The sequence below is a fragment of the Narcine bancroftii genome, chromosome 7 (genome assembly GCF_036971445.1).
Source record: "Narcine bancroftii isolate sNarBan1 chromosome 7, sNarBan1.hap1, whole genome shotgun sequence".
In the NCBI taxonomy this organism is placed as follows: Eukaryota; Metazoa; Chordata; class Chondrichthyes; order Torpediniformes; family Narcinidae; genus Narcine; species Narcine bancroftii.
Window position 1 is genome coordinate 33,885,317 of NC_091475.1, and position 14,311 is coordinate 33,899,627.

Consider the following 14,311-nt stretch of genomic DNA (forward strand, 5'->3'; position numbering starts at 1 on the left):
TTCATGTAGCCCATTGTGTATACGTGGCAACTTCAATTCAGTCTCTGAGATGTTGGTATGTACTTGAATAAGTATCCTTTTCTCTTCCCCACCCCCCCCCCCCCCCCCCGCCCAAACTTTCTGTGTGAACATCACATGGAACATAGAGCAGTACAGCACAGGAACGGGCCATTTGGACCACATGTTTGTACGAACCATGATGCTAAAATCAATGAAGACCCCTTCCAAATCACACACAGCATCTTTCAACTACTCCCATTGAGAAACAGATACAGGAGTATTAGAGCCAGCACCACCAGGCTGAGGAACAGGTTTTTCCCACAGGCAGTGAGAACGCTGAACGACTAAAAGAACTGCTCACACTAACCATCCGAGACTCATATTCATGAAACAATATTTATTTGTATACATGAATACTTGTCCTGTATATGTATGTATGTTATATCTTGTGTGTCCATATGATTTGCTCTGAGGTCTGAAGAACGCTTTTTGTCAGATTATACTTGTATAATCAGATGAAAATAAACTTGACAAGCTAAACTAATCCCATCTGTCTGTACTTGATCCATGTACCTTAATTTCTAATACGTTCACAAGCCTGTCTAAAAGATTCTTAAATTTTGCAACTCCTCCGCCAGCAGCAAGTACCAGACATCTACCACTTTCTGTGCATATAAAAAAAATTTCCTTGTTAATCTCCTTTAAAATTTCCTCATTCTTGAAACATATGCCCTCTGATATTTGACATTTTCACTTTAGGAAAATGTCTTTGACTGTATCCAGTTGATATCTCTTATAATTTTATAAACTTGTATCAAGTATTCCCTCAATCTGTGACGCTCCAGGAAAAATAACCCACATTAGTAAAATCTCTCCTTACAAGCTAATATCCTCTAATCCAGGCAACATCCCGCTGGACCTCTTCTGTGTCCTCTCCAAAGTCTCCATACCTTTCCTGTAATGTGACCAGCATTGCACACAGTACTCCAGATAGGGCTAAACCAACGTTTTACACAACTATATTATGACTGCGTGACTTTTATACTCAACACCCTACCTACTTGTGTGGTTACGTTCAGAGAGTAATAGACACACACTCCAAGATCCCTCTCCACATCGATCCTCCTGCCATTTACTGTATACTTTCTCATTACATTTGCCCTCCCAAAGTGCAACACTTCACGTGCCCAGATTAAACTCTTTCTGCCATTTCTCTGCCCCATATCTGTAATTATTCAATATCCTGTGGTGTCTCTTGACACCCTTCTTTACTATTTGCTCTCTTACTCGTGCTAGCACTTGCATGCACACCTTTGATAAACCAAGGAGATTTTGATATCACTGAAATTTAAAATCCTGTATAATGCCATAAACTAATGGAATCTGTTTCTGTGGTAAGAGGCCATTAAAACAATGTTGTGTGGGATTTCAACAAGCCTTTTGTAATCTCAGATACATCCAGAGCTGATTTGTATGACTGTTGTTTGGAGTGTTTGTAACTAAGTGTTAAAAATGTGCAATGTTTGGTAAGAACTCTATCACTTGAAATTAGAGTATCTCCTTTCTAGTATATTGTCTGTGAGTGGCCTTGCCTCACCCTCTTTTTTTGCATTTGTTTGGGACTGCAGCATGTTTGTCTGGCAGCCAGGAAAGCCATTGAATCCAGTAGTGTGTGTCAGAAAAACACAGACTGTCAGAAGGAATCTGTTCACAGTCTGTGTGCCAAGCCTTCTGTGGAAAACCAGACCAGACTGATCAGGGTCAAGCACTCATCTCCCATGGATATGCTCTTTGTTGGACATCCTGTCCATCTTCAGTATGCAGGTTTGTAGGAGTATGATTCTGTAGACAATTTTCCCAGTGTGGTAAGGGTTCAGATACAATACCTTGGCCATTCTTTTTCTTCACTGATGCTGCTCGACCCACTAAGTTCCTCCAGCAGATTATTTTTGCTTGAGGTTCACTTCACGCTGCTCACTCTCTGATGGAACTTTTCTGGTGCCAGTTACACTGAGCACCAGAAGGGCGATTGAGGAATCGAGCCATCCCATATCCACTAACATTTAATCTGAATGGTCACTGTGAGAGCCCAGGAGCCTCTATGTGGACTCTGCCCCTTTCATGAGCAGTGGATTGGAAAAATGTAGCTTTGGAATACTTGGAATACTGGCTTGGCTTGGTCCGCCAATGAGTTTACCAGAACAACACAATGATAATGAGTTGATTGTCAGATATGCCATACAATGTACATATACACCAAAATTCTTACTTGCTCAGCTGAATGGGTATTTTGTAATCAAAAAATTAACTCCCAACAGTATGCATAATTGAATTAAAAATAGACAATGAATACAAAAGATAGATAATAAATATTCAATTATCCTAGTGCAAAAAAGTGACTTTGCAATGGTGCAGATAGTCCTTTTGTGGTGTTGGAATAGTCCCTGATTAGTATAAGAAAGGGATGTTCAAGAACCTGATAGCTGTTGGAAAGAAACTGTTCTTGAACCTAGAAGTGCTGGTCTTCAAGCTTCTGTACCTACTAGCCAAGGGTAGCAATGAGAAGATGATAATGGCTAGGATGATGGGGAAGCAAGAAGAATTGACTATTCCCTTTTGAAGGTTCATCTTTTGTGAATAGATGTTCTTCACCTCTGGAGATAATTTTAAAACCACTCTCACATTATATAGAAGCCTGTTTTAATTAACATATTTTAGAATGTAAAAAAGAGTGCATTTTCAGATGACATGTCCACTCAACTCTAAAACTTTATCTGAATATAATGTCCTTGTGAACAATTTCTATTTTTTGTGACTTGCTTGTGTTCATGGAGGCGATGTATTTGGGCCTTGTGGATTAATGTGCTCTGTATGCTTTTGATGTGCTTCTGAAAAGCATCTCTTTGTTTCCAGTGAGCCTCACCAACTACATGCCACGCTTTAGTTTCCTACACCTGGATATCCCTGTTGTCATCGAAACTTTTTGCAAGTATCCTTTTCCTGTTGTCAAAATGAGCAACCAACCAGCAAGGGGTTGATGAAAGTATGCCAGCAGGAGACTGGTTGATGTTATGCCCAAGGCTTTTGACACATGCCACCAAGGTTATACCAGTCATATGTTGCCAGGCCATCGGTGCCTGTGCAGCTTGTTTAAACAGTCAATGTGCATTCCAGTGATGAGAATTCTCTAACTCACACATGTCAAACTCTGGCCCGCGGGCCAAATTTGGCCCACGATATAATTATATTTGGCCCGCAAGATCATTTCAAAAATGTATTAGAGGTGGCCCGCTGGCCGCCGCGCCAGTATAGCGCATGCACAGTAATACAACAAATCCCAGAATGCATTGGCGTCAGCCCGCTAATCGCCCCCACCTCCTCCGTTTACGTTGCAGGGTCTCACCGTGGACTCTGGTTTAGGGGCCTGGCCGGTTCCCAGCGCCCGGAACCGGAGGCCTCGGGCCTGACCTCGCCAGGACCGTTGCCCACTCCCCCTCCCTGCCGCAGGCCGACCCGCGCCTCACGGTGACGGGGCCGCTGATCCGCCGAGATGCCGCCCTGCAGCGAGAGCCGATGACCCCACACTGTTGTTGTCCAACCCGATCGCCCGCAAACCCCGCCCTCCCACACACAGGCCTGAGTAAGGATTATGAACTTTAATCTCAGGATAAAACGATCTTCCAATAGTTTCATGTCACAGTGATAAATATATTCCTGGTTAAAAATGGTCCTGCACCTGGATACAAGCTCGTTAGGCATAAAACTTGAAAAGTGTGTAAATCAAAGGATATCTGTACCAATGGAAAAAGGGCATGGCAAATAACCCTGCTAGAGTTCATGCCCACAATCAGTCACCCATTTGATTGTTTCATGAATCATGTTATTCTCCCACATTCTCAATAGCCCTCAGATTTTACTATTCGACAGCACACTAGCAACATTTGACAAATCCTCTATAGAGAAATATTATTTATTGAATATTTTATTTCTCATTTGTTAATGCTTCTGGAAAGAGTTTATCCAAAACTATTATTAAACATTTATTTTAATAAGAAAAAGTTTAACATTACATGTTGAAAGAAGAGAAAACATGCAGATGTTGTTGAAAATTTTCAATAAATATTTAGTTCAGCCCTCGACTTAGTCCAAGTTTTTAATTTTGGCCCTCCGTGAATTTGAGTTTGACACCCCTGCTCTAACTGAAGCTGCTTTTTCTATTAAAGCCATTTCGTTGAACTTTACTTTTCACAATTACATCAATAATTCTCAGTATGAACCACCAAACAGTAAAAGCCACCAAAGTTCACTCTTTCAATTTTGATACATTCTGTTCGAGTTCCTTACAGTCCTTGCAAACTCCTCAGTCCTTATTTGCCTCTCCTCTTGATCAATCCACATCAGGACGTTTATGTTGCCTTTCTCCATTACGAAATCCCTGTTGTGTTTATACTATTCTGTGAGCACTTGTCTCATTTTCTGTGATGTGGCTCTAGTCACTGCACATTGGTTTCATTTGCATAAGGTGCTTATTGATATTTTGTGGCTTAATTTTCCCTGGAATGCTCCCTTCGGTCTCCTTTTCCTTGAGGGATAAGATCATTACTTTCACTTCCTCTGCTCTTTCCTTTCTGTTCCTGTGTCTCCAGTTATCGCTCAGTCCAGCAGTGGTTTTCATAGTTCACTATGGTACATCTCCAAGATTTCTTCACACAAATACCATGCATCTTACTCTGGCACCATCTCCCCACAAGAAAGAGATCCAAAAGCTAAAGTAACTTTGACCCAACTGGAGCCATGCTGAGTTCCTGCTCCATTCAAATACACTTCAAGGCTTCTGTCCTTTACTTTTTCCATCCCAACACAGACAGACCCCAACTTACCATGTTTCGACTTGTGATATTTCTAAGTTACGATGGTCAGAATCTTTACTTTTGATTTTAGTTTTGAGATACGCAATGCAGTGACGCTCTCCCCAGCTGCCTGTGCATCCGAGCTCCTGAAGCCCAGGCCAATCGCGCACCCGAGCTCCTGACCATGGGTCCTCTTCCCCAGATGCCCACTCATCCAAGCTCCCAACATCCAGGCTGCCTGCGCATCCAAGCTCCTAACTGTGCGTCCTCTCCCTGGCTGCCTGCGCATCCGAACTCCCAACATCCAAGGCGGTCCCTTTATCATCCCCATCATACTCACCATCCAATGATTAATTTTAGTGCAATGCTTCAGCATTTAAATAAAAATTAAATTTAAAAAAGGTAGAGTTCAGTATTGTTTCGGTTTACAATAATTTTGACTTATGATGCGAGTTCCGAAACTGAAGTCGGGGTCTACCTGCATTTAAGGAGTAGGAGAAAGAATTTCTTACCTGCAGCTTTGATATGGGTGTTAGTGTTTGGTAATGCATAGACAATTAAGTCAATGAAAGTTGTTACTTATTAAAAGCGAAGTTATTGAGATCATACTGATTAGCAAGAATGTCACAGCTGCACTCAGAGAGGACATCTTTGAGGCTTATCCATTGAGGCAATATAGGTAGAGCTCAGGTATAAGAAAGTGCACCACTGTGATGAGTTATTGACATAGACCTCCCAATTGGCACAGTTGAGAGGTCTATATGTAGGAAAACTAAAATCTCCCTCAACACCTCTGTTCCTTTGTCATTTGAAGGCAGAAGGGAATTTCTCAGACTGGAGGTCTGTGCCAGACATGTTCCACAAAGATGAATGCTGGAATCTCAGTTGTTTGTGAAATGTATTATTGATTTGGATGTAATGTAGAAAGGCTAATTAGTACATTTGTTTGTGTGTATGTGTGTGTTATATATACACATCCAAAATAAATATATAGAAAGATTATTTGTCTTTCTAAGATTGCTCAACAGTCTCACGACCTGTGGGAAGAAGCTGCTACCCAGCCTGGTGGCCCTGGTTTTTGTGCTCTTGTACTACTTCCTTGAAGGTAGTATCTTAAAGATACTGAAGGCTGGATGGTAAGGCTCCTCGATTCTCCAAGTCCCTTTTAAGCGTCATTTAAAGTGTGAGGGGTGGCACTTTGGGAGGTCAAATGTAAGGGGAACGTATAGTGTTAATGGTAGGATCTCTAGAAGCACTGTGGTACAGAGGGATCTTGAGCTGCATGTCCTTAGCTTCCTGAAAGTGGTAACATAATTAAATGGGTGATAAAGAAGGCATACAACATGCTTGCCCGAGTATAAAACTTTGAAAGTCTTGTTGCAGCTGGATAAAACTTTGTTTAGGCCACGTCTGGAGTTCTATGTGCGACATTACAGAAAGAATGTGGAGGCTTTAGAGAGGCTCCAAAAGAAGTTTACTTGGTTGCTTCTGTATTTGAGAGTATTAGCTTTATGTAGGGTTGGACAAACTTGTTATCTCTGGTGCATCGGAGGCTGAAGGGAGACCTGATAAGGTTTATAAAACCATGAGAAGGAATGATATGACAGATTTTTTCTTTTTGAAGGGTTAAAATATCAAATACCAGTGAACATGGGTTTAAGGTGAGAGGGTGAATTTTGAAGGGGATGTTCAATTTATGAAGCAAGTTGTTTTTAACACTGTGGTAGGTACCTGGAACACATTTCCAGGACAGGCGGAGAAAGCAGATATAATAGTAGCATTTAAAAGGCTTTTGTAGTAAATACATAATGAATTGTTAATTTTGTATAGTGTGAGTAAATTATACCATAGTTCATATGGTTTATTTTCCATACTATCAACCCCTCCCTCCCAGCTTTCTTGATATTGTTACATTTTATTTACTTAAACATAAGTAAATAAGGTGAGGGGGTTGGAGGTTTATTGGCGGTGAGCGGGAGGTTTGAGCTAGTGGAGTTGTTCTAGTGAACCGGTGCGGACTTGAACGTAAATGGCTATATGGTTATATGGTAGACAGACACGAGTAGGCAGAGAATGCAGGCAGTTTAATCAAAGTTGGGAGAAACATGGTGGGCTGAAAGGCCTGTTCCTGCACTGTGGTATTTATTGTATGAACTATGTTGTATGAGGGGACTGCCAGGAAAAAAAAATGTGTGCACACAGATGTGTGTGATGATCTGGGGTGGTTGAAAAAGAATGAAATAAAGCTTTTGGGTTTGAAGGGAAGTGGGGGAATGGGACTGATTAGATTGGTTTCTTAGGAACTGGGATAGACTTGATGGACCAAATGGTCTCCTTTCATGCCATTATGATTCCATGATTAGTGGGTGTGTGTGATAGATGCAAAAACTACTAATCCACAGAAAATGAACTCGGGTTCTGCCAAGACACTAGAGCTAAATGTACTTATTAGTAACAGTGGCTGGTAGTATTGGCTCATTGTTTAAAAAAAAATGTGGACAATTGAAAAATCTTGCTATTATTACCAATATCATGGTATGATTGGAAAAAAATGTATTGCTTGCTAAAAAGAAAAAAAAAACAAAGTAATGTTCTAGTTTAATGCTGACCAAGTTTCCTTGATTGTCCTTCCCCAGATACCTACTTTCTTTATCAGGAGCTCTCGCTGTAATAAATGCGGTACCATGTTTTGCTCTGGACGGACAGTGGATGTTGAATTCGTTCTTGGAGGCCACACTCAGCTCTCTCATTGTAGAGAAGAGCAATCGAGACCTCATTGGATTTTTTATCTTGCTCTTCGGCAGTGTGCTGTTGGCATCCAATGTAGTTCTGGGCCTTTGGATGGTAACTGCCAGGTAGTGCTTAAAACCTGTCCTAAACTAGTGCACTCAGAATTCATGTACCTTTATATTATCCGTTCCCTGCCTCCATTGTGGAAATTGTTGCGCACAATCCTGATTTTAAACAAAATCAACGGGCTGTGCCTGTGTGGTTTTTTTTTTTTTTGGAGACATAGCACAGTAACAGGCTCTTCTGGTCCATGAGCCCATGCTGCCCTAATGTACCCACATAAACAATTAGCTTACCAACCCCATCAAGCTTTAGAATATGGGAGGAAACTAGAGTACCTGGAGAATGTAACATTCTTACGGGGATTTGAACCTGGGTCCCTGGTGGTGTGATAGTGTGGCACCAAATATGCCATCCATCTTTTCTGTGGGGAAGCCATTTTAGGAAGTGAAAAACATAGGAAAGCAGTCGTCACTCTGAAGACACTTTTGATTGTGTTGTGATGGCATTATGATTGTACTGAATAGGATAGATTGATAACAGATCTGACAGCTCATCCAGGAGGTGCTCTAGGCCATCAGCAGTAGCAGAAATGTTCACCTACATAATCTGTAATCTCAATGCCCAGCGTATCCTTCACTTTACAAACATATTGCCAGTCCATTTATTTTGATGGGTCTAAGTCCTGCAACTCCCCACAGCACCTTCACCAGAGTGACTGCAACAGCTGTCACATCTCCACCTTCTCAAGGGCAATTAAGGATGGACAATATCATTGCCCAGATACCCAAAATATTAATAAGTAGCTGGTGTGTAGTATTATGAACTTAAATTCCAAGCAGTGTTTGTGTTACTGCTTGCCACTCCTTTACAGATTGATTTAATAAGGATCAGGAGTTGTCAATCTGGCCTGTCAAGCCTGCTCCGCCATAACCTTTAATTTCCTCATTCTTCTTGATAAAAAGTTCAGACTTCTACCCGTGAATGTTGTCTGGGTTCCTCCAGCAATTCTTCATCAGCATTGCACCTAATGGGTTTCCCTATTGATCTGAAGTGTCCTGTTTAGTAGTTAGAATTAAAAATAACATTGTTGACAATTGATGAGTGACACTTTCCAATGAAAAATATTTAAAGCAACAGATCCTGGGTTCCTCTGCACATCTACTCACTCCAATGTCACCCAACATATTTTTGCAACAGAGTCCTTGGGTCTTGCAATCGCGATTAACTTAACCAAAATTAAGTCATGTTGACATGGAGTCAGTGCTTTCAGTGTTTAAGTAGAAAATATGTTGGTAGTTTTTGAGTAGCCTTGAGTCAAAGGTTTTTATTGGCAGAATAGAGACAGGGCCCTGTGTGCTGTTCCAATTCCACACTTGTTTTCTTTCGTATTGCCTTGTTCCTGGTGTCTCACTGAGATTTTAATGATTCCATTTGTCAGGTGTTCTTCCCATGAACCAGGCCTGGAATTTCTCCTCATGCCTTAATATTTATTTATTGTTAATACTTAATATCCCAACTGTTTGCTTCCTCCTTCCTCCTTTTTAATTGTGACCAAATGCAGAAAAATGCTGGTTGACCTGTTGTTGTTATAGGATTCTGTTATGTTTGAATTTATTCTGGATTCTGCAGTCATTTTTAATATTTTCCCATATAAACAAGAGAGCTTGTGATGACAATCGTGTGATGTGAAACTCCATGCATAATTTGATGATCTTATTTGCTGAATGGTTGTGTGATGCTGACAAGCCAACAGGTATTGTATGTAAACCAGTAGGGTTAGAAATGGTCATGGTGTTTTCTCCTTTTTTGAAATCCTACTTGCCTGATAGGTGTTCGCTGATATTTTTGGTCTTCAAGCAGTGAGCTATTGCCTTTTCCACTGGAAATAAGGTGGACATTATTCCTTCTTGTGTCTCCCGTTGAACTGATTAGGAACTCGGTGAAATTATTGGTACATCACTGTAAGTGAAATATTATCCATTATCTTGTTGGCTTTATACAGTGGTTCTAAAATAACTGTATTTGGACTACAGCATTTAGATTGTGTTTTGTCCACCTTGTATTTGCATAATGATTATCCTGTTTTTTGTAATGTAGTGTTTGTATATTTGGTGGCTGTATTTTCCGAGAAACGTCATAATTTTTAGGAGTAAACAATGTACAAATCAAAATGCTTTGTGCATTATTCAACTTAACATATTTTAAAGATTGTGGAGGGCATAGTATAGTTTTACTGGGGAGCCTATCAGTATGAGAAATGCAAAAAATAAAGAATGAATGAAAATGCAAGATAAGTTACGAAGTGAAGGCAGAACCAACTGTTCCTATCAATAGAGGGAAGGACTCTGATTAAAGATTGAAAACATATTTAGAGACTGAGAAGAACTTCACTGTACAGAAAAAAATTGGTCAATATTTTGGGCTGAAACCCTTCAACAGGACATGAAGGTCCCTGGCCTGAAACATTAACCATTCATTTTATCCCACTAACGCTGCTCGATCCACTAAGTACCTCCAGCAGGTTGTTTGTTGCTCCAGATTCCAACGTCTGCAGCCTCCTGTGTGTCTTTATTGTACAGAGTTGAGAATCTGGAAGCCAATTATTGTCCGGGAGAAACTCTACCTTTTACATTGTCCAAGCACTTGAAGGACCGGCTGAAGAGAGGTGAGTACAGCATGGATAAATCTGATGAGAAATATCTGCTCACAAGGTAAGGAAAAAATGCCCCATTTCTGTCTTGCATTTTCAAAATTGTTCATAAGTATATGTAGAAAAATATTATAATTTGGAATTAAAACAGTTGTCTAAAGAACTATAATGCAGTTAGATTTTGTTTTGCTTAAAAAATGATTACCCGTAAATATTCAAGTATAATGCGAAAAATTTTGTACCGAAATTCGAGCTCAAAGTAGCCCAAGACCACAAGAACAAAATTATATATGGGAGTAAAAAATTTTTTTTAATTTCTGCCAGTTTTAACGATAAGTAAGATTATCAGCAACTGCCTACATTGATGGCAGGCCGACTGGGGGGGGGTGGGGGGGAGAGATGGCAGTGCAACTCGGGTGAGCAGAAAGACGGCAGCGCGACTCGGGCGGGGAGAGAGACACCAGCACGAATAGGGCAGGTGATGGGGGAGAGACGCCAGCGCGACTCGGGCAGGTGAGGGGGGAGAGAGACGCATTATACACGGGGGTAAAACTTTTCCCTCTTCCCCACAAAAATGGGGGGTTGCATTACACTCTAAACACATTATACACAATATTTATGGTAATTAAATTGTTTATTGTCACAAATACAGTGGAAAAATGTTTTGCATGCAATCTGATCAAGTCAACCCAACCTTGAGTACAATAAATGATGCAATATAAAACAAGAGTAGGGGATAGTGTTACAGAATAAAGATTGTTTAAAAAATGCAAGGTCAGCATCATTGACTGAGGTTGCATGAATAGTCTGACATGTTAGACCTAGACTAGCAGCAGAAGAAATTAACCAAGACAATGGTATCTTCAAAACAATTTTTGTTAATATCTATTAATAATATAAAATCTCACTTAACTATAACTTCACCCCACTATGTGCAAATGTATGAGTGTGTATGGGCAATCCCAAACCAGGCACAATTCTGAAAAGTCAATTTTAAAGTTCAGTCTTAGAAATCTTTTGTGTTGAAACTCAGAACCTTTAAACTGTTGTTTGAAAGTAATTATGGAGTAGATGAGGCACCAAGTCATCAGACTTCCCAAAACTCACAAATTCTTGTATAGTTGCTTTCAGGGAAATGTTTCTTCATACAAATGATTTTTCACAAATTCTTGCATGGAGGTTACGGAACTTGAGATTTCCACAATGATTTCACAAACCCAGACAAGGGTTAAATAAAATGACCATTACAATGACCACAGTAGTATGGCTCTCTCTTGACCAAGAGAGACAATCAAGTGAAAAGGCCCTTTTCTTTGAAGCCACTGATTCTCTGTTCCTTCCCTGTCAAGGGAAGGTCACTGAAGGTTACTGCATCTCTGGCTCATGAAGACTGGTTCAGAATATTAAAGATGCTTTCTCGGTGTCCCAATCACATGACATGACATCACCACTGTCTCTGAAGTTTCTTTTCTTCAGAAGTATGAGTTAATGAGCAAATGATCTCCAGCTTCTCTACACAGGCCAACAAGCAAATAGCTGTTGGAGTTCACAGGTACCTTTCTAAGCAAACATTCGTTGACTTCAGTATTTCAATAGAACAGTCCACTTTGATTTTATGCCTGTGCTAACTCCAGCCAAGCAGTCTCCAAAAAACTCATCTACTGAAACAAATGTGTGATCTGACTTTGTGTGTAAGTGACCCTGTTTCCAAATCCACAAAATAACTTTAATAAAAATAATAAGTTATAAACTCAAGATTAATAATAGCATAATTCTGTACCAGATAAGAAACTGTCCTTCAATCTGGCGGTGGACATTTTCAAACTTTTCTATGTTCAGCCTGACCTGGGTTGGGGGAAGAGAATGTGAGCATGGTGGGATAGGTCTTTTAATGTGTTGGTGAGTTTCCCAAGGCAGCATTAAGTGCAGATGGGGGTCAATGGAGGGAAGTTGGTTTGCATAGTTGGATCTGAAGATATTGTGGAGAAGATTCTTTAGATGTCAAGAATGAGGCAAAAATCTTATGATTGCAGCCATTTTGTTACATAATATAGGTCAGGCTCTATCAGCAAGACAAGTAACAAAGGGCAGAATTTGACCACATGCTTTCTTTGATGAGTTTATTGCAATATACATACCACAATGTTCATATGCACAAAAATTCTTTCTTGTTGCAGCCAGATACTTTGTAAAAAAAAAACACTAAAATAATGTACTAATTGAATTAAAAAAGAGACAATAAATACAAAAGGCAGATCATAGATGCTCAGTTATTCTGTAAACTGGTCTGAACTGTTTCAAATAAGAAGCCCATTGAAAAGGCATTGCATGAATCACTTCAACAATGCAAACAAAGAAACTGCAGAAGTATGGAACCAAATATACTACAAGTTTACAGACAAACAGGTGATAATGCAAACAGATACACAAACAAAGCTAAAACTATGAGGAAAAATACAATAAAAATAAGAATCTGGATCTAATCAGATGGTGTGTTTGGCTGACCTGTGTTCACAACTCTATTTTGTTCTTGTGGTCTTGGGCAGAGCAGATCCCATACCACACAGCAATGAATCCAGACAGGATCCTTTCTCTGTTGCATCTCTAAAAACTGGTAAGAGACGTTGGTTGGGGAGACACAAATTTCCTTACGGTTGTGAAATGTAGAGGTGTTGGTGCGGTTTTTCAGTTGTAGCGTCAATGGGATTGGACCAGGACAAATTATTGGTGCTACTTACACCTAAGAACTTAAACTTGTCTCTCTTCACCTCAGCAAATCTGTGGATGTTCCACTCCACTTCCAGCTCGTTCAAATAAATTGAGCCATTGCTTTCAGCAAAAATGTCATAAATCTTCAAACATTCAAAAATTGTGTTAATAAATTTAAACAACGAGAAGCTGGCATGCTTTCTTTGTCCTTCAACAACTTCCATAGCTGCACTACTTCCTAGATGTGTAAGCGTGGTGTGGGAGCTGCTCTACTCAAGATCAGAAGATACAGAAAGTGATGAATGCAACTTAGAACATTGCACAAACTTCCTTCCTCTGCATGGGCTCTATCCACGCCTCCCACTGCCTAGACAAGGCGGCAAACGTACTGAAAGATCCATCCCTGGACACACCATCTTCCATCAGGGAGAAGGCATAATAGCGTGAAAGCATGCATTGGTAGAAAACTTGCCTGCAGCCATCAGGCTCCTGAATGAATCATCTATCTATAATGATGGCCTTGGTGCTAATTGATCTTCCTTTTCATTGTAACTGGGAGTCAGTATCTCAGGATCTTTCCTGAAACCAACATACTAATGACATTGTGAAGAAAGCATATCAGCACTATCTCAGGAACTTGCGATTCCCTCTGACATTGGAAACCTTAACAAACTTTGACAGGTGTGTAGTGGAAATTATGCTGATTGGCTGCATCACAGGTTGGTATGGGGGCACCAATATCTTTGAGCAAAAATCCCTGCAAAAGGTAGTGGACACAATCCAGTATATTACAGGAAAAACTCTTCCCTCCATTGAGAACATTTATATGGAACTGTGCCATTGGAGAGCAGCAGCAATAATCAAGGATCCAAACCACCTGGGACATGCTCTGTTCTTACTGCTGCCGTCAGAAAAGAGGTATAGTTGAAACAAGACTCATACCACCAGGTTCAAGAACAAATGCTACCACCCCCCCCCCCCCCCCCCCCACCATCAGACGGCGCAGATTAGGAGATCACTTCGCTGAGAACCTTCCCTCCATCTGCGACAGTGACAGAGACCTCCCAGTAGCCAACCATTCCAGTTCTGTGTCACACTCCCGTACTCACATGTCTGTCCATGACCTTATGGACTATCCCACCAAGACCACCTGCAAATTGGATGAAGAATACCTGATATTTACATCTGGGCACACTCCATTAACAAAAGCTTCTCTGGTTTTGGCTAACCTGCTCTCATCTTCCCCCTCTCTCCTTCCCTTCCCCTTTCTGGTTTTCCTCTCTCCCTTCCCCTAGCTATCCCTCCCCCC

At 40.6% G+C, this 14,311-nt stretch overlaps 1 protein-coding gene across 5 annotated transcripts in view; it reads left to right on the plus strand.

The window, feature by feature from the left end:
• The window catches only part of mbtps2 (membrane-bound transcription factor peptidase, site 2), a 38,245-nt gene extending 24,266 nt beyond the window's left edge, over positions 1-13,979 (plus strand). For 2 of the 5 annotated variants that reach the window (XM_069889494.1, XM_069889493.1), the window contains 3 exons: positions 1,629-1,824; positions 2,914-2,989; positions 7,487-9,814. In XM_069889494.1, the coding sequence (XP_069745595.1) occupies positions 1,629-1,824; positions 2,914-2,989; positions 7,487-7,709 (495 nt within the window). In that variant the 3' untranslated portion in view covers positions 7,710-9,814. Of the gene's footprint in view, positions 1-1,628; positions 1,825-2,913; positions 2,990-7,486; positions 9,815-10,222; positions 10,664-13,066 lie in introns of those variants that run through there. The other 3 variants (XM_069889490.1, XM_069889492.1, XM_069889489.1) reach the window with 3 other exon arrangements.
• Positions 13,980-14,311: the final 332 nt, after the last annotated feature.